General features: G+C 38.9%; 2 protein-coding genes across 10 annotated transcripts in view; both read right to left on the bottom strand.

Moving 5' to 3' along the window:
* tnika (TRAF2 and NCK interacting kinase a) overlaps nt 1-6,640 on the bottom strand; it is a 55,230-nt gene extending 48,590 nt beyond the window's left edge. For 7 of the 9 annotated variants that reach the window (XR_013970372.1, XR_013970373.1, XM_080871569.1 and 4 more), the window contains exon 1: nt 6,219-6,640. Coding sequence is in view for 7 of the 9 variants with exons in the window: in XM_080871569.1 (XP_080727695.1) it covers nt 6,219-6,275 (57 nt within the window). In the remaining 2 variants the exon portion in view is untranslated. The remainder of the gene's footprint in view (nt 1-6,218) is intronic. The other 2 variants (XM_080871573.1, XM_080871574.1) reach the window with 1 other exon arrangement.
* Nucleotides 6,641-9,249: 2,609 nt separating this feature from the next.
* pld1a (phospholipase D1a) overlaps nt 9,250-24,865 on the bottom strand; it is a 31,945-nt gene continuing 16,329 nt past the window's right edge. The window contains exons 9-26 of the mRNA XM_080870855.1: nt 24,398-24,550; nt 23,777-23,926; nt 22,912-22,995; nt 20,197-20,278; nt 19,673-19,783; nt 19,309-19,500; nt 18,469-18,682; nt 18,127-18,255; nt 17,710-17,828; nt 17,239-17,352; nt 15,082-15,192; nt 14,664-14,752; nt 14,211-14,324; nt 13,993-14,042; nt 13,733-13,867; nt 13,061-13,214; nt 11,749-11,866; nt 9,250-11,429 (exon numbers count right to left, since the gene is read on the bottom strand). Coding sequence (XP_080726981.1) covers nt 11,205-11,429; nt 11,749-11,866; nt 13,061-13,214; nt 13,733-13,867; nt 13,993-14,042; nt 14,211-14,324; nt 14,664-14,752; nt 15,082-15,192; nt 17,239-17,352; nt 17,710-17,828; nt 18,127-18,255; nt 18,469-18,682; nt 19,309-19,500; nt 19,673-19,783; nt 20,197-20,278; nt 22,912-22,995; nt 23,777-23,926; nt 24,398-24,550 — 2,344 coding nt within the window. The 3' untranslated portion in view covers nt 9,250-11,204. The remainder of the gene's footprint in view (nt 11,430-11,748; nt 11,867-13,060; nt 13,215-13,732; nt 13,868-13,992; nt 14,043-14,210; nt 14,325-14,663; nt 14,753-15,081; nt 15,193-17,238; nt 17,353-17,709; nt 17,829-18,126; nt 18,256-18,468; nt 18,683-19,308; nt 19,501-19,672; nt 19,784-20,196; nt 20,279-22,911; nt 22,996-23,776; nt 23,927-24,397; nt 24,551-24,865) is intronic.

The raw sequence follows: 24,865 nt of genomic DNA, 5'->3' as shown, positions 1-24,865 counted from the left end.
TGTTGCCTGACACATTTTGATGCATTCGAGGTATGTGAATTCCTTTGACAAAACCACACCTCGATGCCATTGTGTAAAGTCTAACCAAAGCCACTTTTACTCTCTAATGCTGTCTGTTTGTTCATTGTATCAGCCATATATCAGCTGTGTTATGAATTAAACCAATACTAAATCTAAAGATCACATTGCACTAGAGAGTAGTCACTAAGGTCTTTGTATGAGATTTTACTTAGTTCTGATTTCTCTTATGAGTTCAGCTCCAAACATTAGTATTCATATCAATCACACAACACAGTTACATACTTTAAAAATATGCTCAAGTGACATGTGACTTCAAATTAAAAGTGGAGAGGAAAAATGAAAAATAAAATTAAGACAGAGGCAACACATTTAACACACAAAAACAGCAGTACAATAAGTGAACATTAGAGTCCCGATGAAATTGAAAATAATCACTGCAGATGCTGGAAATCTAATCTATGACAGTACATTTACATGGTGACACAAACAATTATTCTTCCGGTTTAGTGAATCAGTTTGCAGCTACATCCCAATCACGCTACATTTTACCAGCTATCTTTATCTTTGTGAATGACAGACCAACAGCAGATAGGTTATTCAATGCAAAGTTTAGAGTCATATATTTATAATATAGCAGAGAAAGACAGAAGGTCTATTAAGGTTAAATCATCACATCTGAGAAGATAAGCTATGAGTATTCTGATTAAGATGACGATTTACAAAACCACTTCTCAAATTATTTGTTTAAAAAAAATTGGCTTATCAGAAAATAACAAATTCTTTCAGGTCTTTTAGCGTATTTTTATTGTACATTCCTGCTGCTAAAAAGTAAGACTTTGAAGTGTCTTTATAGTCATAACAGTCATGATTATTTCAACCAGACCCAGCAGTGAGTTGTGCAAGCTTTGCAACGAAAGCTGAGGAAATAAAATTAAAACTGCACAAATCTCTATTTTCACATAGACAATTGCTAAACTTGTATAACGTTACGCGTAATGTGATGTGGGTCAAACTAACAAACCACATGACTAAGACAACTGGCAGTTGATGTGAATACTATTGATCATCCTGTTGCAATGCTGTGTTTTGAACTTTTGGATTCTGGCAATTATTTGAATCTTTCATGATACAACTGTAAACTAAAAAAAAAAACCCACATGGCAATACTACTGGCCCAATATACAGCCCACACCCCTATACCGCAAAATTGCTCTAGAAAGTCTTAAGGATTGCGACAAAGAGCTCAAGAGGTTGACTCCAGATGGCCAAAAATGTGTATACCATATAAGCTGACAGTACATCCATATTGTGCTTAAAACTTATCAAATAATCCCAATGCACCCTGAGTTACTATAACATGGCTTATGTATAGTTTTGTATCGCACAACAGTACTTTAGCATTATATCACCAGCCTTTATGCAGTAAAAGTTAAACTCAAAATGTTACTTTTTACACTCACCAAGATCAAGATTTTTGCCAAGCTCATATTTACCTATTGTATATCTGTAGTATATCTTTCTGTGCATTAGCCAGTGACCAGGTGAGTGCAGTTAATTTTTGTAGAAAGTGATTTTCAGAGATGTGAGGTGGATTGAATTAGGGACTCTAAGAGGATGATAGGAGTCATGCTGGGGCCAGCTTTGCCTCTTATAAAACCACTTACACTTAACAACACAGCTCAACACTGCTTGTTTTTACAAGGAGATGTCGTTGTAGCCCAATTCCCAGTACATCTCACCCAGACATGTACAGTACATTAGCAGGAGTCCACTTCTAATCACAGATTAACAGGCCACTGAAGAGGGTCCACGCTGCAGGGTTTGTTCTGCAATGCAACAGAACCTCTCGCCACCCGATTCTGCCAACTTGCAATCTCACACCTTTCCCTATCCCCATTTGCCCATCACTCCTCCCCTTCTGCATGAATTGCTTTTCTACATCCCTCTGTCATTTCAATACATTTTTCTTTCCTTGCTGCCCTGCACAATGTGAGTGTGACACAATGGAGGGATCACTCCTATTATGGACTTGTCTGCATGCACATGATTCCTTCAAACACTTCAGATCAAGTGTAAGTGTGCACTTGTGCGTCACTGAATGAGAGGGGTGAAAAAGGAAGCTAGTATGTGGTGCAGTGCATACTTTCAAACATGCTGGAATAGAACGCATTCGATATGTTGCACTTTGACTGTTTTAAGTCATGGAACTGGAGCTCTTGATGTTTTTCATGATGTTTGCCATGCATAATGCAAACCAGGAGTTTACAAACTCACGGAGGACATCAAGGTGGCTACGTGCATCTTTTTTATACAGTCTACATTTGGTTTTTGTCAAGCACTTCTAAGAAGTCGTTTAGAAAGCAGACAGTGCGGTCAGTGCTTACACACAACAAACTACTCATGTGAGGTTTGCCAAGGAATCCTTTCCTACATCTTTTCTTGGCTCACTTACTTTTTTCCTGAAATGAGCTAGCAAGTTGCAAGAAGCAAAATACCAGCATTTATTAATTTGATATCATAGTTTTATATACTGATTATTACATTTTTAAAGGATTTTAATCATTCATAAACACACACAAAATGTGTAATACATAGTTTACAACACTAAAATAGTTAAAGGCACATAACTGTTTACAACAACTCTTTCAGGTACCATATCAAGTGATGGTTTTTATAGATCTAATAAAGTACAATAATTAAAATGTGCCCATCAATCCTTATAGATGCTTACAAATATATTATGGTATGTTATAAATAATTAATTAACTATAATAATAATAAAAGCTACACTGGAGGGCTTAAATAAGTAAAACATGCATGCAGACCACAACTACTTATACATTTTAATACTTGTGGCAGGGAATTAAAGCTTTAATCTAACTCCATTAGTGACTTGAGGGGGAAAAAATAGGTCAACTAGAAGCAGGCAGGCACAGTGGAAGGGAGGGTGGGAGGGAGAGGGGCATTTCTCAGCGACAGTCTGCCATACAGTATATAGACTATTCATGAATAAGCTCTGTGTAAGCCTTGGGCACTGCTGTGGCCCCGTTACTATGGAGTCCATAGTGAGGGGCAGAGGAATGTGGCCTTACTGGGCAACAGGGATTGAGAGGGAGAGGCTCTAGAGATGGGTCTTTGCCTTGAACTACTTTAGTCACTGGTCACATCTCCACCTTTACCCCGAGCTCAGCCCTCTTGTCATTTTCTTCTTCCCTTCTTGGGTTCTCTCACTGTCTCTCAATGTTCCTGTAAATCTCTCTAAGCTGCCTTCATCTTCAATCCAGCTTTCTCCCTCTGCGTTTTCTCTTAGTCTTTCTCTGACCATGTCACTATCCCTTCATCCTTTCACCTTTTCTCGCTTTCATCTCAGCTTTCACACCTGACTCCCAGCACAGCACATTAGTCTACTGCCAGTATTAGTGTGTGGTGTGTGTGTCTGTGTGTGTATTACTCTGGCTGGACTTCCTGCTGGTTTGCCATCTGTTGCTCTAGTCAGCTGACTAGATGAGCTTGTGCTCCTGACGCCTCTGACCTGTGTGTGTTCGCATCACTTTGCATAAAAACCACTGTCTGTATTTAAAGAATTTTTAAAGTATTCAACCTTGTATGATATTTTTTTATGGTTATTGCGGGTCATGGTAGGATGGGCCAGAGCAGCAACATTTCTGTGAATGCCTCTAGTAAGTCTGGCCTTCCCCACTAAAATAAAACATGATGCATCTATGCAGGTGCCGCAGGGTTGATGTGTCACACCAGCAGATGTTGCAGAGACCTGACAAGGCATATGAAAACAAAGCAAGAGAGGAAAAAATGCAGAGGCAGCAAACATGAAAAACCACTTCTTTTTCCACTTTACTTCCCACTCAATTCTGTCTGTCTCTTGTAAGTGTGTGTGTCTGTGTGATGCTCATTGTGCCTATAAGGAAGCTCTAGCCCTGGAACAGCCCCACACCCCCCCAACCATACACTCATATAGACTAAAACACAATGCCCCACCATCTTCACCAAGCCCAGTATTTATAAGCCCCCACTCAACCCTCCCCACCTCGTCAGAGCCAGCTGACCTACTTCCTGTCTAGCCAGTCCAGCAGTGGATGACTGTAACTTCATCTTAGACCATGTGTGTGTCTGTCTATGTGTGTGTGCGCGCACGTATGTATTGCTCGGGAAGATAGGTATTGTTCGTACATGTTGAATGGACAAACCTTGGTTTGTTTAAGACTTCTCTGGAAATCATTGTTTATTTCAGCTTGTAAAACATGTTGTTCAGGTTGTGTAACTTGGTTACGGAGGAAATCACAGAAGACATTCACAACATAATATTACAAGGAAATAGCTGGAGTATAGTGTTGGGGAAAAATATTAAAATAAAAGTTTTGGCTTCCCTTAATGTAGCATTATGGTGGTAGGAAATCTCTATTCTATTTTTTCTGTTCTATTTTGTCCACTTCCATCTTTTGACTCAAGTACTATTTTTATGAAAAATATGAAAACTTTTTTTAGAGCTGCACCACTTCATCAAATGAAATATGTAACATAGGATTCTGCTCTTGCCAAAAACCTTTAAGCCTCTTAGTGTTTTGAAATCATCACTACTTTTAAGATAGTAGTAATCATTTGACATAATTACATATTCCGATACTCCTAAATGCACTTCTATGTAAAGGCAAACATGCGCATCTGCACATCAATGTAAGCTGCCTCTAAGTCACAGTGACAGACACTTGAAATCCTGCCTCCTAAAGAATAAGGCATCCATGGCTGAACTCCCACTCGCCTCCTCATTCCTCTTTCAGTGTTTCTCTGTCTGTTTTGTTCTACTCCTCTTCTTCTTTCAGATTTCTCTTTCCATTCTGTCTTTAATAGAGCTTGTCCCGCTGATGAAATTTTGCTAGGCGTAAACCTGAAAAGTAGCACTTATTTTCCTAAACACTTGATTCACAATTCCTTGGAAATGTTATTCTTCTTTCAAGCAGTGCAAGGAGGTGGGCGCAGAGACATAATGCTAGGAGACAGAGCGACTGGCAGAGAGACAGGGAGGTACATTCACTCAGTCAGATAGTCAAGGTGATAGAAAAACAGGTGATGAAATTGATAGAAAAGAAATGGAATGGAGGTAGATGGATGAGTTGGTGTTAGTGGAGCAGAAACAAGTAGGCGAGAAACCATGAAGCAAGCAAGAGACCAGCAAAGACAGAACCGGAGACAAAAATGGCATGTGGGCACAAACAGACGACAACTGCGCTGTGTGAGAGAGACAAAGCAAGAGGGATGTGGTTTTGTTTCTCAAAGCGGCAAACGGGTCTTTAGCTGAAGCATCCCTTACTGCTTTATGCAGTTGACTATCAGCTTGGCAGACACCTACACATTAGAAACACACGTACTGCCCAATGAAGTGAAAATACGGGTCTGCACACATAAACACAGGCTGTTTGTGTATGCCTGTCTGTTTGTGTGCACATGTGTGTGTGCGTGTTTGTGTGTATTATGGCTTACAGCACATACTGGATGAACAAAAGAACTGGCTATTGCAGCATGCAAGGCTTCAGTTGTGACTTTGAGTAGGTTACAGTGACTACAGGTAGGTTGGCACACTTCCCTCTCTCTCTTGCACACACACGCGCACACATACACTGAGTAAATACCATGATGAACAGCAAAAGAGAGGAAATCTGGATGAATATGAGTTTGACTTAAAAGCAGTTTCTGTCGTGTTCTTACAATACACAAGCCAAGAGAATCAGCAGCGTGTGGTTGAAATAGGTTAAATTCCACTCTGAATCAATTCTGATGAGGCTATAATAGGCTGGCCCACTGAAAGAAGATACACAACACCCCCTATCCAGGTCAGCAAAATCACAGCCTCAACCTCAATTCAGCATCACACACAACACCGACCTTCCTGTAACTGACTTGAATGAAGATAAGCCTTCAGATGTGCGAGCCAGCTGTAATGTTAGTTAATGTCTATATATAATTTGATCTATAATTTGACACACTGTGGCGGCCCGTCTCCCGCACATCCGCCTTTTGCAGCCTCCTCTGCTCTATGCCGGTTGTTATTCAGGGAGCACTGTCAGGTGCAAGAGAAGGAGGAACGCGCGAGTGCACACATCAATTTTCTTACACACAGACACGCACACACACACTTTTTCTTTTTTTTTCTTTAACAGAAATTAAACGTAAATTAATCTTACTCTCAAAGTAGATAGGTCGATTTCGTCCAGGCTCCGTGCTGGAGAGTCACTCGCCATGATGGAGGACACAAAAAAGCGACTGTCTGTTGTCCGATATCCAGAAACGGTCTTAGCTGTCACGACTGTGTGGTCTCCTCTGCTGCTAGGTCTCTACTATTCCCCCTCTCTCTTGCACAGTGATGTGTCAATGGATGAGAAAATAATATCAGTCCCTTTCTCGTCAGCAGCTGGACGCTCCTCGGGCCTGGAGCGCACAGCTAGAGCGCAAACGCGTGGATGATAGAAAGCGATAGCACCGTGTACATCAACACTTGGAAGTCCATGTCTGCGGGATGTAGACCATACAGAGTAAGGTGAAGCAATACGGAGACTGATTTGTTTCTGGTACAGAAGCTGCTGTGACAGCCAGCCAGTAAATATAGAGAAGGAGGGAGGTGGGAGCCGCTTTCCCTCAGCAAACCACGCCTGTTACCGGGCGGGGTTTACTGAGGCAGCGAGGACTTCCAAACTTTTTTCTTCCTCATGTTTAATAGCAATGTCCTTGTACAAAAGAAAAGAAAAGAAAGGAAAAGAAAAGAAACTGAGTGAAGATATACTTTCTGATTTTTGCTTATATTTCCCTGTGTACTTTTGATTAAATAGAACAACTATGTATATTTTCTTTCTTTATTTATTTTTTTCAAAAAATCGGTATATTTTAATCACAAGGTATAAGAAGACTAAATGTAACCCGGCACAACACACACACAAACACAGATAATTATTGAATCCATCAAATGTAAACACACACACAGCAAGTGAACTGCTGTCTGTTTATCAGGTTTCCTGTTACCTTGCAACCGCTTTCCCGAAATGCCTGAAGCGTTTTCATAAATCTGTGGAAACATGATAAACAACGAATAACATTCTCATTCCACCAAAGACAATACGAAACCTCTCTGGTCTCTGTATCCAACTCTAGGTTCCCCTGAATTTGCCTGAGGGCAAGCAAGAGACAAGAAAAACACAGTAAATGATTTATTTATTAATCAATTATTTAAAAAACAACGACAACAACAACGATGCTACTACTACTACTGATAATAATAATAATAATAATAATAATAATAATAATAATAATAATAATAATAATAATAATAATAATTCTTATTATTATTATTATTATTTTATTTGTATAGTACTTTTCTACAAAGTGCTTCACAGTGTCAATAGAAGCCACAGATTAAAGTTAAGTATGCCTGTTCAAACATACAGACACATTAATGGACACTAAATCAACAGTACGGTCAGACATTCATTCCAACATACACACTTCCATACACGCAAATAGTTGTAAAGTATAGCCCAAAGCAAAGAGGGAAATTAAGGGAAAGCTTATAAAAATGTGTATTCAGCAGTTGTTTTAAACAAATATCAGAATAGGTCACCTGATAGAGGCTAAGCGAGGCTGTCCCAAAGTGGACTCTGCTGATTCTGTCAAACAAGAACCTTGGATTTTGTTTATCATTATTAACCAAACCAGCAACATAAGATGTGCCAAGATATTTTATGAGTTAGTTTAGTGTGGAGGAAGTAAAAAAGTTTCCAAGTATTTACGTTACAGAACATCGTAAAAATAGCATTGACTTCCATCCAAGTTCAGTCAGTGTAGAGTTTAATATTATTAGCACTAGGCGAGGCAAGCAAAGCCATGCCAGTAGAAAACAGATGGAAACATCAAGACATCAAAACACAAAATTCCACACTGACATACCTGTGAAAGGAACTTCCTTTTCAGGGGTTTTCATCATGCCCTTAACTGAAGAGATTTCTAAGGAAGAAAGTTTATTTGGGTTTGACATGTTTTTTTTTTTTTTCCATAAAGTGCCAAACAAAAATAAGAACAAGGAAGGAGGGCTGTTTTCAGGAAGAAAAAATGGAAAATTAATTATTTCCCAGCTGTGTGTTTTTGGCTTTACACAATTAATTTCAAACAGATTTTATTTTAGAGAATTTAGACACTCAAGCAGATCAGAGGTTTTTTGTTTTGGCTTTTCTTGTCACATTTTGGAGTACTGCCACTGAAACCATGCATGACTTCACAACAACCTGTGTCACGTGCTTAAGAGAATTCTTAATGACACATAAACTAAATTCCCGATCAGGTAGCTTTATATCCTTATGTTTCTAAACCAGCAAGCAACTAGGCCATCTCACATGCCATAACATGCAGCCAACGACATTCTACTGAATAAGGCCTCCTGAGTTTTATGGAGTGTCATTTTCCAGAGAAGGGAGGAGCGTTATGTAATCAACTGCCTTCAAATGGAAGGACAAAAAAAAAACTAAGCCTTTAGCATTTATGCTCTTTATGTTTTGCTGTTTCTTTTATGCTCCTTATGTGCTTCCTATGAAATCCCCTCGTTTGGGTTTGTTAGTACTTCTTTTGCTATAGCAGAGCTGATTGCACACATGTACAAGTGGCCAACGCCCCGGTGATTTTTCACAATAAAAAAAACCCATTCGTTTAGCATATTATTCTCCACTTTCCACTATATATGTTTGCAATTTGTAATTCTCCATATAAATTTTAATGTTTGGTTCATAAACACAGTGGGTCTTTTATACAACAGTATAGTCTTTCCTACCAGATTCCCAAATAATATAAGATGTCCTTCAGCCTAGCTTTTGCACCCAACTTTTATTCACAAAGTTAATTAAACATATTGATTATTGCAAATGCTGCTGATTTCACTGCTTCATGAGAAAAGAAATACAAGTTTGCTGTTTTCTGGGAGTTAACAGGTTCAACAGTTCTTATTTCTTATGCAAGAACCTACCTGTTTGTTCATAGTTGGAGTGAAAAGCCGTTGTTTTACTCATATTGATGTGTACTAGAGATGGGAATGTAGTCACACAGGAATTATAAAAACGTATTATGCAGGAGCCTGTTATTAAAGCTGGTCTGTCAAGCCATATATCTTAGAAATGATCAAGTTTCACAGCTGTGTCTACTTTCATGTGAAAAGGAAACAAAAAGTCCAAAGATATGCGTATTTGTTAGTCATTTTAATTACATAGTTTCAAATGAACAAATAGATATCGGAAATCTTTAACTGTACAAAAAGGTTATTGTGCATAAACTGAATGAAGGCAAGAGGTCCAGAGAGTTTACAGAAACAACAGCTTCAAGGTGGGTATGAAAAAGAAAAAAGTCCAAAATCATCAGTGTGAACGTGACATACATTTAAAAATAAATCTTAAAGAATGCTCGATTCTTTAAAATCCATAAATAATAAACAGGGCAGACGATAATGTCAAATTCAAAACAGTTAAAAAAGTAAAAGTGTTTTAAGCACTTTATTTTACATCTGCCAATTTTGTGGTCCCAGTCATTTTCTCTTACATAAATGGCAATGATTCACACATTGGGTAGACAAAGGGTTCTGCCTTTTCATGACAAAACTGGAGCTCTATGCCAGGTCAAAGTAATTATGTGCTTGATTTGTAAAATACATTGCGACTCCAATGTGTCATAATTACCGGCTGTGCGATTCATTTCTAAAGAAGTGTTTTTTTATCTTCACATTTAGGGGATGGTGATGCTCAAACAAGACAATGTGGAAAATATTAAAAATTAAAACAAACTGGGTAACACGAGTCCATACTTTCACATTTACAAAATATATAAACTGCTCGTGGATCACCTATCGCAAGTATCTCGATAAAAGGTCATTTTACTCTGAACTGTTACATTACAATAAAAACAAAACAAAAAAATAAAGACTTTGAAATGCTGTTTTCAATCTGGAACTACACAGAAGCTGGAACGAAGCAATTTCAAAGCCTGACTTCATACGAAAGCTTTACATCCAGCTTCATCTGCATGCTTAATGACAAACATAATTGCTGTAGTTTTGCTGGGTTTCTTTTGTTACAATGTTCAAAATCCATTTTCACTCACCAAGAGGACCTTAAAGATCCTGGAGATCTTATTTTCTAATTTTGCAACTGATTTTTAGGAAGCTAGCACCATCTGCTGAACAAAGAAGAAATTTCTCTTCTCAATGGGTACGCCGATTGTCTTAAAAAGCCACTGAATCATTTTAACAGGTCACAAAACATCTTCAACAACAAATAAAATGTCAGTGATGAAGTTTTGTTTTTTTTCTCAGAGGTGCGATTGGTACAAGCATCACGGCAATCAGATTTCAGCATAGTTAGTAAACTGTGCACTGCTCTCGAAACGGTAACATTGTCTCTGTGCAGTTGGCAACAAAGTAAAGACCAAGCATAACTTCAATTTCTTACACAAACAAAATCTTCAAAACACCTCTGAGATTACATGCTTGTAAATTTAAATAATTTATCAAAAGCAGCACATACTTAACAGACAACTCTTCCGTGAGCTCATAAACAGCATACATGGCACTAATGCATGTTACGGGCATACATAACGAACTCAGTTAATCACATTTTACCATCTAATGTTTAGATTTTGTGATTTCTAAACAGAGCTGAATATCTGTTAGTGTCATAAATTGGTTATAGACTTGATCATCATGGTCCCATACAAGCTTCTGCCATCTTATGAGCCTTTTGCACAGTTCAAAGGTCTAAGCATCTAGAATTCAAGATAAAGTGATTCCCAAAACCCAGTCTTCATGTTGTCTTTCCACATATTGAATGCAGTCACACTGCTATCATAGGTGCCCATCTTCTTCACATAATACATCCAAACACTAACATGCTATAACTACTGTCTAGTGTTTTCCAGTAGCAATAGATCTCAGAGATTTGTCATTGCTCAGCAATCGTATCAAGCAAAAAGAGAAAGTTTTAATCTGACTTTCATCTCAGAAATCTATTATTCAGAAGTGATCTCTTGCAACTCCAGTACTGAACATTTATCATCATTAAACTGTAAAAAACCACCCAGAGGCTTCCCACAAGAGGCCTTCTCAAGGAACAGTCCATTTCATTTTGTGAGTAATGGGCTGAAACCCTTCATGTCCAGATCTCAGTTGGAACCATGGCTTCCTTTGTCCCAACAGAGGGCATGAGATTTTGCTCAGACAGGAAGTCCAGAGGAAATTGCACTAGGAAGCCACGGATTTTGCGCAGCTCCTCCTGAGCTCGGGCAAGATCAGTCTGGGCCAAACCTGGCTTGGACTGGTACTGCTCCAACTCCGACATATTTCTAACAAGGGATGAAGGAAGGCAGCGAAACACCTGCAACCAAACATATGCCTCATTAACTTAAGTCCAGGTTTGTGGCAGTCTATCTGAGTGGACCGTGAGATTTTAGTTAACTGTTCTGTCCACGAGTTTCTCTGAGAGTGAAAGACAAACTCGTGGGCAGTTACAAAATGGGCCAAGGTAGTGCTGTGTTCAGATAAAACTTTAGCTAAAATATGGTCTGTGCTGAGTTTAAAACATGGTTTATCTCTGAATTATCTCTTTCTTAAAGGCACAAACTCAAAATGATTACCTGCCATTCACTAAACTGAATGTTTTCTTTCCACATGTGAAATGTTAATGTTCACTCTACCTTCTCGTAAATGGTGGCGTTGCGGCCAGCTGTTGTCATCCACACCTCCTTGTAGAAACGGTCACTGATGGGGTCAGAAAGGTCAATGCTGGTGTCAGAGTGTCCTCCAAGAATAGTTCTGTTCAGAAGGGAAAGACAGATAGAGAAAATGTTTTAGTGATTACAGAAATCACTGCTTATTATTGCAACTATCTAACTAGGCAGTCACAGGGCAGCAACACTTTGTATTTAGGCATGTAAGCCTGCTGAAGCTCAAAATGAACATCAGAAAGGGAAGAAAGGTCATTTATGTGACTTTAAAAGTGGGATGGTTGTTGGCACCAGCCAGGCTGTTCTGAGTATTTCAGATGTTGCTAATCTACTGGGATTATTCCATAAAACCGCATCTAGGGCTTACAGAGAATGGTCCACAAAAGGGAAGATATACAGCTGACTGGCAGTTCTCTGAGGCTGTACATGCCAGAGGTCAGAGGAGTAAGGCAAGACTATTTCAAGCTGATAGCAAGGCAACCATCTCTCAGGCAACTCAAATAACCACTAGTGATAACCAAGGTATCTAGAAGAGCATCTCTGAACACACACAACACATCAAACCTTGAAACAGATGGGCTACAGCAGCAGAAGACCACACCAGGTGCCTGTCCTGTCAGCTAGGAACAAGAAACTGAGGCTACAGTTCACACAGGCTCACCAAAATTGATTCATCTTGCCTTCTATCAACAACTCAAACAACTACTGGTAGTGTAGTTATCTGTGTGATATTTTCTTGCCCCTCTTTGTGCCCCGTAGTATAAACTGGGCAGTGTTTCACTGAGCCTGACGGCTTCCATGAAGACCGTTCCCCATGTCACAAAGCTGAAATCATCTAATACTGTCTTAATTATATTCAAATGGCTTCCACGGTTACCAGATCTCAATCCTATGGGATTGGAATAGGATTAAAAAACAATTCTGGAAAAACTGTGTGATGTGATCATATTAATAGACCAAAATCCATGATTAATACACCCAGCACCTTGTTAAATCTATGTCAGCTCTAAAGCGAAATTGAGTCCATCCCAGTACTAGCAATGTGTTCCTAACAAGGCAGCTGGTGAGTGTATTTCTTTTGCATTCTTTCTTTCTTTATTGTTTCAAAGCCACATGTACATTAGCTGTTATTTACATGTAGGCATGTAGTGGGATTTTCGGCATGATAAACAAAAATTTCAATATATAAAATGTCAAGCACTTAAAAAATAACAACATATCACAAAATAGCAATGTGCTTTTAACGTTGTCATCTCATACACACATAGAAACAGACAAGCACCTGAAGCATTCGAGGCGCAGTTGAAGAGCGTAATGCCCAGCTTCATACTCCTCTCCATCCATTACCGAGGGAACCTTTTCGGAGTCTTCAACGATCACTGCCACCTCGCTGTCACGTTTACCCAGCATACTTCTGTCATTGATGTTCGCAGAGCCTGCAACAGACACACAGAGCTGGTTAAATGTAGTCTATGACTTGAGCTAACTTCTGCTGTTGGTATGTAACCCTGTTTTTTTATTATTTTGACAGATTCAAAGTGGCGGTATCCTGCTAGGGACTGATTTACATATACTGTCATAAACAATAACTTTTCACCTTATTTACATTGATTTGTATTTACAAGAGAACAGATTTAATGAGAGAAAAGAAGAGGAATATTAATAAGAAGACATGGAGTGCTTTTCCTTTTGTCGAAAGGGTGAGCTGCACTTTATACACCAGCAGGTGGCACAACAGAGCAACGTACCACTCCACACACATTGACACAACAGCATTATTATGCAAATGTTTTAGCCATTCACATGGTGATAAAACGAGGAAATAGAACCAGATTTTTAGCATTATCACATTTTGATGGTGTCGAGCCAGAGAAGCCAGTTTCTTCCAATAGTAGCTGGTGAAAACAGCATAAGAAGAGAAAGTGGCAGAAGGTGAGATGAGAGAAAGACTAACCAATGATGACTGTATTGTCGTCAGCGATGAGCATCTTGCTGTGGACGTAGATGAGCTCTGTGACGAGGCGTCCTGCTAGCTCAGCATGAGTCCGAAGTCCAGCAAAGGAGATGTAGTTCATCCACTGATCACCCACTGGGAAATAGAAGAGATCAAAACTAGAATTTAGATAACATTATGGCGGCGGGTGAATCTGAAAGAATATCAGAAGTTTTTTGGGTCTCAGAATACTTAATTTTATAGCTTATCTCTCAACTTACTCTCCTTTTTCAACTGGGAGATGATAGAGTACTCTCCTCTGATCATGGTTCTGAGGGGACAAGAGATAAAATCTCACCACAGCGCATGTAAACGTCACATGAGAAAATCCTAGTTTTGTGATGTGCTTTCTCATTTCCCTTCCCCCTTCCTCTTTCAATACGTTCAATACAAAGTTCAATACAACATTCAATTCTTCTGAAAAAGTCATGTGATCTACCTGTAGTTAAAGTGCATGACAGCCTGGATGGCATTCCCTCCACCAGTGGTGATGTCTCCCTCAAACCCAGGCAGCAGTGGGGTGACCACATACACACGGTATTTCTTACGCTCTCTGTACACAAACATACATGATTTTTAGACTTAGGCCCAGAAGCATATGCATTACATTTTACATCTTCATTACAGTAAATGGACTGGTTCTTATATAGCGCTTTTCTACTCATCTGAGCACTCAAAGCACTTTACACAACTTGTGCATTCACCCATTCACACAAGCACATTTTTCTAAGTCCTTTATAGCTAACATTCACACACATTCATACTCCGATGGATGCATCACCACCAACCTTCCGATCAGTAGATGACCTGCTCTACCACCTGAGCTACAGCCACCCTAGTACAATCAAAACCACTTCTTAAGCAAACAAGCTGCTTCAATAAAGGGAAGTACTTGTCTGCCCTGATGATCCTTTCAATGATGGCGTCTCCAATCTTGTTGTAGACCGTCCTGTTGTCAGCACAACTAATGAAAAACTGATTCTGAGTGAGACAGAGAAAAGAAAGGGAGGAATGACACAAACCCAAAGTGCAAAAGCAACAACAGTTATGGCTCCCAGGTTTTGATTCCCCCTAAAATAATTATAGTTTTATGTTTCTGACTTTAATTTCACGATGTGAGAAAGCATTTTGGCTGACATATAATAAAAGGAGTCATCTCTGTACTGGGAATATTAACACATTTCAGAAGAGACATGTGTTGTTTTGCATCAAAGTCAAACATCAGTGCTTTGATAATAAAGTTTGAATATCAGCTTCAAAATGCAGTATTTCTCTTTTATTTTTATATCTGACTCTCTCTGTTGTTTTACCTCTATGTAGATGTAGTGCTTGCTCTTGGCGATGACTTGGATGTAGGCATTGTGGATGGACTCCTCGTGGTATTTTATGCCTGCCGACCAGTCTGCAGATGACCGTAACACCTTTTACACACAGACAGAGTACAAATGTGTGTGTTGATTCATTTAATGTTTCACACATACAGTTGTGTTTAGAAGTTTACACACACTAATCATAGCTGTGGATGTCATGGGCTTGTAAAAATTGCAGATTTACAGAAGTTTGGAAGCTCTCTAAGAGCCATTTCTAAACAAAGATTCTTAGAACATCATTTCAAACAATTGCACATGTTATTCTGATGTGTCTCCACTTTGTCATTTGGAAGAACGCCCAATCTGTCACCCTTAGATGAGAGAAAATTTGTTAGGATGTTGAGGAACCACCAAGACTGCCATGAACTGGAGAATGGTGGCAAGTTTTGCATCGCTATATATTGAGAGGCTGCCAACCAAGAAAGAAACTCCTGCTTTAAAATCAAAACCTTCAAGCTTAATTGAAATTTGCAGCTACCCTCATGGACAAGCCAAATGCCTTCTAGAGAAAAGTTTTTTGGTTTTATGGACATGGCAGACAAAGACTGAGCTGTTTGACTACAATGGCAAGAGATCTGTTTGGGGGACTGCACCAATTCTGCCAAAAAGACCACTTAAATATCCAATCAGAATTATGTTAGAAGTTTATTGACAGCTATCAAGTGTCTGGTAGAGGTGCAACTTGCTGAAGTGTCAGTGGGGATATATGCATATGTTTGAGTCTGTTTGTATATAGGGCTGTGCGATATTACCAAAATCTCATATCCCGATATTAAGACATCTATCATCCGATAACGATATAAATCACAAAAATGTAACATTTTCTATAAATTCTGCGAATCTCGGTCAGCTCGACTTGCGTGAAGTGTTTCCAGCTGGGCGTCGCGTACCTGGAGTCGAGTGTTTTAACTGATGCGTGAAACATTTTTAGACAGTTGTAACGGCGCAGTTTTCTTTGTGCGTATTCATTACACAGCGTGCTGCGGGGAAAAGTCTGTTCTAACGTTTGAGTCTAAGGTTTATTTTTTTAGCACCTGGCGGCTCTTTTTTGCTTCTCATCCGTAAACACTCTGCATCTTTCACGTGATTCAGTTTATTTTGAAAAGTCTCAACAGGATCTTGAGCTTTATTGTGAAAGGTTTATGCGGAACAAGCGGACACGCGGTGGTTTTACGTCGTTGTTGCTAACGACAAGGCATAAAAACAAACGCTTGTCTGTCTGTAGTGTGGTTATATTAAATATAAGAGAACGTGAGAACTTTAAGAAATTAATATAGCCACTACAGTGAAATAATGAAAAAATATTACCGTAAACAGTTTATTTTGCGACACCACGAAACAAACGATAGCGTAAAATGAAACGATAGACGTTTTTATATCGTTATATCGAACAGCCCTATTTGTATACTTTTAACCCTGTGGGAATTACAAAAATCCTAAATAAATTCAAACGTGTGCAACCAAATTTTTTAAAGTCATTGAAGATGTATGTTGTACAGTAATTCCACCCGGAAAAGGAACTGTTCAAAGAAATCATTAAAAGCCATGATGATGGACAATGATGTATTTGTAAACTTCTGACTGCAAATGAGAACTACATGCAAGAAAAATAATGGGATTTCCAACTGTGGTTCTCACAATATTCCTGATCAAGTACAGTTTACATATTTTGTCAATGGTTAAAATATATAGTTAAAGTTAACTAATTAAGCATATGAGTAAGTTAAATGTATATTAATAGACACAAATGGAAAGCTTGCACATTATGTTCTTAGAGACGTCCCTTCAGAAAAGTGGCTAACAAAATAAACGACATAAACAAACACAAGTAATGGAGTCATGATGGTTTGTTTGTCCACTTCTTATGTTAGGCAACAATTTCTCTCAGAGGTCGGTTCCTTTTGGGTAAAAACCCTTGAGTATCAACGCAAGACAAGCTTTGTGGTTATATAACTTTCTGGCCCATAGACAGTTGATTTTTTTTTATCATTTGTTTGCATTATGTACATGTTTTGGCTTGTTTTTGTTTCAGTTTGTACTTCATATAAATATGACATTCACAATATGCTTTCTTTTATGCCTAAAATGTTGCCTTACCTGAACTTTAGCATTAACACATTCAGGAACTTGGTATCTGAGCTCATTGGTAGTGGAGTGAGATTTAGGCAGCAGGAATGGATAAGACAGGGAGCGATACTTTGGCTTCATGATCTGCAGAAAAGACATGTGGAGAATTTAGGCAGGAGACGGTAAATACAGTCTCTATAGAGGAAGCATTCTTTTTTGAATAAACAGGGGAAAAAAGTTGGTGGCATGGAAAGCCTGAGCACCACGATGAGGATTACATTATATTTTCCATGTCTCCTATTATCCTGCTTTTTATGAAAGTGAGTCATGATTTGAAGTTAACACCATCTTTCCACAACTTATAATAATAATTAAAGTATTTAATTATTAACTAACAAACCACTAAAAAGTGGCTATAAATTCCCAGTTAAAGAAGTTAAATTTTAAGCTTTGCTCCTGCTCTACAACTCTTTGTGTTTTTGGCCAAAGTACACTGCATGCCTTAGTGAAGTTCCAACGCTGAATAAAGTGTCTTGCCACATCCCGGGCAGCTCTACCATGAACCACTGAGGCAATGTCATGCCAGGGCATTCTGGAAGTGGTGTACCTGTCGATGAAGTCTGCAAAAAGAGGAACAGATCCAAAAAGGATTTTTTAGATGAAGAACTTAAAAATGTAAAAGAAAAGAATGGCTGCAAAAATATGGAGAAATATACAGTGATAAAAAATAAATAGTGAGACCAGCTGAAACAGTAAGAAGACATAACGTACAGTGAGGTCAGATATTTTAGTGGAGAGGGTTTGAGTGAAAAAAGTGGAACAAATGTTGCCAATGTGACTCAGATCGACTCTATTTAGTTTTCCAGATGATTATATGTTTCCATCAAACTGCTGGGTGTGTCCATGTGTGTGACCGACCATCAAAAGGTTTCTCCAGCTGGATCCAGTCCTTGTACACAAAGTTGCAGTAGTCCTTTCCATGCCAAAAGCGAGTGTTTCCTTGTAATTCTCCCACACCTGTCTTCAGGCTTCGTACCGAACCGCTCCCTACACATGTGCACATATACAGAACAAATGAATCTACAGCCTTTAAAATATCGACTGCATTTGAAAGTACAACCTTTTACAACGCACCTCTCATTCACTCACATTCACATTCTCACCCACACAAACACCCCCGCTGTCGTGAGAGGTGGCGTAACAGAGCATCTCACTGCCAAAATAGCAAAGCACGATTTTTTTTCCTCTGCCTTAACATACCTGCGCTATCAACACTGCTGACACTGTCCACATGCTGCAGAGTGTGTTTGTGCCTCAGTGTGCGCAGACTGAAGCGAGCCATCCTGTTGCGACCGATTCCCTTCAGCTTAGGTAAATCCGCTGGATCACTGGGCGGTGTCCCTCGTCCATTGCTCTGAGAGACGCCATCAACAGAGGACAAGCCCTTACTGGATGGAGTGTTGGTGGAGCCAGTCTAGGAACATGAAAACGATCTATAACTGCAGTTTTTTACCTTAAACTATAAGGTTATAATGGACACAGCAGTTTTAATAGGTGCTATTGATTCATGCTCCATTACATTGCCTAGGGGTGTTGCTAATATTTAATAGAGCCAAATAAGGTTTATAAGAAAAGGTTGAAGTCACAAGCTAGAGAGACATTTGCTTTTATGTGGATATTTGCGATCTGTTTTTTTTTTTGTTTTTTTTTTGTCCAGCCAAAAGTAGAACAATTCAAAAGGTTTCATTTGCTTTCTGGTCTGAATGGCGTTCTCCAAATTGGAAACTGTCATCACGGGTATTAACAACACATAAAGACTTGTTCTCAATGATGTAAATCATGTGAGGAGTCCAAAGTGTCAATGCAGTTGGAAAGGTGATTAAAAAAAATAGATACTTGATATTATGAAACTTCTTGCTGGTAGCAGCTCTGTAGCTGTAATGCTGTATGAGAGTTACAGAGAATAAATATTTTATGGTCAGCAGAGCATAATGCGATTGAGTACTTGTGTATAGGAATTCAGTTCAATAAAATTAAGAGGTTGCCAGCTTGCATTTTTATACTTCATTCCCCACATGCAGCTGTGTGTAAATGGAGTACTTTTCTCAGTCTGCTCTCATCTGAACGTGTCACACTTCCCACATCCGTCAGCCGATGCTCTCTGTCGTCCCAGCGCCCGTACGCCAGGTCAATACCGCCCACAAAGGCCACTGATTGGTCAATAACTACGATCTTCTCATGATGTGCCCACAGATAGACAGAGGAGGAGACGTGATCCGGATGGCGCATCACCTGGAGCATAAACACACAGCACATATGCAGTACACTTGTATACATTGTAATATGAACAAAAATCTATTATTTTATTTATTCTCACGGTTAATCTGGTCCTGGATATGACATTGAATAATTTGGGAAATGTGGCACTGCATTGTTTATCAAACCTTAATATCATGTCACTTACCTTAATGTTCGGGTTCAGGTGCAAAAGGGTTCTTTTGCTGTAGCCTGAGTTGATGCCCAGAGCGAGCTCCACCTCTTTATACAACATTACAAAAATTCGGACTCCCTGTTGCTGTTTCAAAGGGCAAATAAATTCGGTTATTCTCCAAAAGTCTGTATCTAATTCAGCTATAAAAGCAATGGGAACAGATAAGGATGTGGAATATGTGCACTTAAAGTCACAAATTCCAGTATCACTAATTTCTTTGGCTACGATAAAAAGGCCTTTGATTTATACCATCTACAGATATAGACAGGATGTACTCTTATGTTCAGTTCATTATGAGAAGTTTAGTAAACATAAACCTTGTGAATACTGGGAGAAGAGCTTTATCCAACTAAAAACAGCAACTTTTCGCTACAAATGGTTACATTAAAAAAAATAATTAAAAGGAAAGTACAGGGAAACATTCACACTGAGTGCTCAGTACTTGGTCTGATGTGTATTTCTTAATGAATAATGCTGGCAGTCTAATGTGTACATACTGCTTTGCGCTTGAGGATGCAGTCAAGCCTCCACCTGTTTCCTTCTACAACAGGTCTTTTAAGGAAGATCTCTGGACTCAGCCTGACAAAACAAGAGCGACAGAGAGGAATAAAATTCAACACTAAAGAAGGACAATAAGACAATAAGACGGGCGAACAGATGAATAAATGATGCATTCTCACTCATTAAGACAGATTAAAAGTAATGTTTGCCTTCACCAGTCAGAGCTCGCGGCACATTTCCTCATAGAGTGTGACAGACATGACATAATGATATAGTCTCATGAGTCATTCACATTGGCATCCTGAGCTTACATGTCTACAATACCACTGGCTCATATTGCACAGGGTGACACCTCATTGGTTAAGACCATAAGCCTAGTGATTACTGCTTTAGAACACAGGGATTTCAGCCACGTCCAGACAGTGGTGCATTTGGCTCTGTGGGATCATAAACTATTATATTTTAAATTACAATGTCAAGAATATTACACCTCTGTTAGCAGAGACAAATAAGTTGGAAAACTTATTTGATTTGGAAAAATGTAACAGGTCATGGGCAATTTTCTTTACCATGCAAACTAACCAAGCTAGTTGTATCTGAGATAAGATTTCCATCTTTGTAGCATACGTTTCCAGGATACTGTAACCCCCCCGGGATATAATGCAATGTAGGATGTCATACTGACTAAGGTATCACAAGAGAAAGAAAGAAACATTTCAGTTTTATTTTCATATATTAATTTCCATATATTTTCATCTAATTATTTATCTATCTTTTTATAGAGTGCTGGGACAGACTGGCAATCTGTCCTGGATGTTCCATGTACCAGGGTGCCTCTCACGCCATGACATGGTTTATCTACACATATATTTCATAGCCGATAATAAAAACATAATACTTAATAATTTCTCAGGTGATGATAGACAAGACAGGGATAAAAGGGGTGGGGCAGAAGGATAAACTGATATGGAGATTGTATCTTTGTGTCACTGTATTTCTTTGCCTGAAGCAAGGAGATAATAATTAAAGTTAACAACATGTCATGGCTCTATAGTACAGAGTTGTTGGTTATAATGTAATGTTTAACTGCATTTATTACTCTCACAGGTACCAAAATATCAATCTGTTGTTTCGTTCCTTGGAAGCAGCTCAAAAAAGCCATTACTATTAATCTGTATATTATCTTTATCTAGTTCAGAGCCATCAATTGCTATGGAAACATCACCGAGAACGGAGTTTCTTCATGTTCAGGAGACGTGGATATGCACTTTAAAATATATAGGTACTATTATTTTAGAGATGTATTAACTGTGTTTCCAAGCAGCTAGGCAGCTGCTGAGGGCCTCAGTGAGGGCAAAACAAAGGATGTTGAGTAGTTGGTGTCAATATGGTGCAAAATTTTCCACTGGGCCTGACCTTTAAAGTTCGCAAAACAAGAAGACTTCAGCATATAGTGGGAGTGGAAAATCTATGACATTACTCTGGTACTGATGCAAAAAAAATATGTTCTTTCCTCCAAAAATGTACCAGTTCTTAACCAAAATAACAACTTCAAAAAACAATTCTCTAGCATGTTAGTAGGCTAATACAGAGAATGAAACATGAAGCTGTGGACTGACCTGTTTCTTGTGGCTTTTGTTATAACAATGTCTTTTAAGCAAGGTGGATGCCACAAACTATGCTAATCCAAGGTTTACTGCAGAGGGTCAAATCAGAATGTGTCAACGGCTTAATTACTAAGCAACAAACAAACCAATCAAATCAGGTCAATTAGGATTTTTCAGTAAAGGAACACGAAACACCAAGAAACAGCTTTTTCCCTTCAGCTATGGCCTCCATCAACTTCATCCAGCCTCACCACATACTAAAAAACTTGTACTGATAACAACTTTCAAGGCTCTCATTCCACCCTATATAATATTATATATTATTATATTTATATTATCGTCTATTTGATAGTTTTTAGCATTTGTGTTGGGTTTTTGTTTTTTTCTTATCGAGATACTAGAGAAGAAATTATTTCTTTTCTGCAAGAATTTAAAATAGTTTCGCTGTCCTTACTTTTCCTCCATAGTTTGCATACATCACACATTTTAACTGCTTGCATAAAAAAATCACTGCATGCAGTGCATCATGTGCATTCTTTAGAAGTACTGTTTACTCAGCTGTTTACTAACTTCATTTAAACAGTTTCCACAGTACTTCTCATAAAGTGCACCCATAATGAATACCTTTTTCTCCCTCACTGAATATCATTGATTGCTTTTCTGCATATTCATGGTTTTGTTGTTTCTCCTTCTAGCCATAAACCTCGTCTCTCTCGCATGAACAGGCTCTTACTTGAATCAGAAATCTAGAGCCCCTTAAGCCAGTTTACATCTTTGTATTTCATTACCTAACAATACCCGAGTTAAGCTCAGATTACTCACGGAGGGCTAGACTGAGATAAATATGGTTTGCAATAAACGGCGTCAGTAAAGGCCGTTTATAGCACTGGCACATTTTTCTCTGTTATTTTATGTCTGCAGGATTATTATTCTATCAGGTTTGGATGTTACGGTTGTAAAGTGTATGCAAACGGGGCACATGTATAAGACCTTTATTGTTAACTTGTTTACTCTGGGCTTTCACACTTCAGTGCTGACAGCAAACACTACTTAACCACATCATTTGGCATCCTGTATGTTTACACAAAGGACACTAGAACTCACCACCAGTCAGTGATGAAGATTTCCTCTTTAGCCTCCTCCAAAGCATCGGCCACATCCTCCATGTAGGTCTTTCCATTCACATACCTGCAAAGATATATTGCAGTCACACTTGGGAGAACATTTTGTCACTTGAGCTTGGGATGATACAAACATACATATGAAAAAATAAAATAGTTCACGTTGTGTGGTATTTAAAAAAAACAAACAAACACACACACAAGCTGAATGATGGCGCCTTTCAGTTCATTGGCCCGACTGTCATTGCACTTTAACAGCCTTACAAACTTAAGTCTACACCCATAGACATGTCACCATGACGTAACCGTCTTTAAACATTCTCAGCTTTCACCTCCCAACACGTCTTATCCTTCCGACTCCATGCTGAGTACATAGACAATGTAACGACTTTATTACACTGATGATTCAGTCTCGCAGAAAGTGCCAGCTGAGGGGGAGAGAATGCAGATAAAGAACAGCACAGCCAGAAGAGAGAGAGTCCAATACATTTCCATAGTTACCAGTGAAACACTAACAAATAGAATATGTCCTGAAGATTTGCCCAATTTGAGTTTTTCTTTTTGATTTACTGCATCTTTCCCCAGAATGTGTAGGTTTCTTGTAATAAGAAGCCATAAATCATTTTTCTAAATAACACATTTGGTTACAGTTGTATTTTTCCAAATCCAATAAGTATAATAGATACAACACATCTTAAATGTATAACATTGCATTTGTCCGTTCCACAGAAACAAATGTTTCAGTCTGAAACTGATGCAAACATTGTTGGAATTAAGCATTTCTAATCCCACACAAACTTCCCGACAAAACAAGCGCAGCCAGCTGTGTTCTCTCCCAGTGTAGTTACCATTTGGCAGGGATGTTTTCCTGTTCTTGTGCAAAAGATCCAAAGCGGTGATCTCGGAGGAAAGCCTTCCCATGATTCCTCACGAAGCTTTCAATGCTCTGACCCCACCAGCGTGCGTGTCTGTAACTGCTGCACTTAAACACGAGGGTCCTGCCGGTGGGATATTTATAGATACAAACATAACCAGAGGAAAACAAGATTATACATATAGTCTAAAGCCTACGTGAGAGCGAGGTAGTCGTATCGTTTCATATGTATATATATGCACATTAGCTGATCAAGGCAGAGGTATCTGTTGTCTTTCTGAGATATATGAGACCTAGTCAGTAATTCCTAAAATAAAAGCAGCACTGATTAAGAGTCTTGGATTTGTGGTTTTTGGGCCCACCCATGATTGTTTTGGTTAATATTTTTCTTTTTGCTAAGATCTGATGAAGAGTTCATCTTCTGGTCCAGGTATTATTCATCACACTGATTTTATCTTGAGAACGTCTCAGAGGGGATTCACTGTTTAACTTGTATCTAGATAGTTAAGCACTAGTATATGATCACTCTCTGGGTAATCTGCTGCAAAGATCAACTGTTCAACCATGACAAACACAAATACACACACACACACACCTGGAGAGGCTATCAATCCGGACTCCGTGTTTGGTCTCCGTGTCTTTGGAGTCCATCTTGATGGTGAACTCTTTATCCACCAGCAAGACGAAGGAGATGGCTCCCGTGTCTGGCTTCATGTACAGCAAGAATGAGTCTTTCACCACAAGCCAGCTACAACACACACAAAGTGGTCGTCGCAACATTAATGACTTCTGTGTAGATGTAAAGTTTTGCAGCTTTCTGCTGACTGCTGTGGACCATTTCTTATGTTTCTCGTTTGGAGGAAAGGGTGTAGGAAGAAAATCATCATGAGGATGTAGGTGGACGGGCTGAGCGTTTCAAACGTGTGGGATTATTTTTTGTGTTGTGTTTAAAGAAATAATAACAACATAAACTGATCACATCATAATTTGGATGATGTAAAGTGGAAGAGAAAGACAAAGTCAGATGTGAGTGAATACCACTGCCGTCAGACTGAGACTTTCT

This window comes from Rhamphochromis sp. 'chilingali', assembly GCF_963969265.1.
Source record: "Rhamphochromis sp. 'chilingali' genome assembly, chromosome: 21".
Taxonomy (NCBI): domain Eukaryota; kingdom Metazoa; phylum Chordata; class Actinopteri; order Cichliformes; family Cichlidae; genus Rhamphochromis; species Rhamphochromis sp. 'chilingali'.
This window is presented reverse-complemented; position numbering and strand designations above follow the sequence as displayed.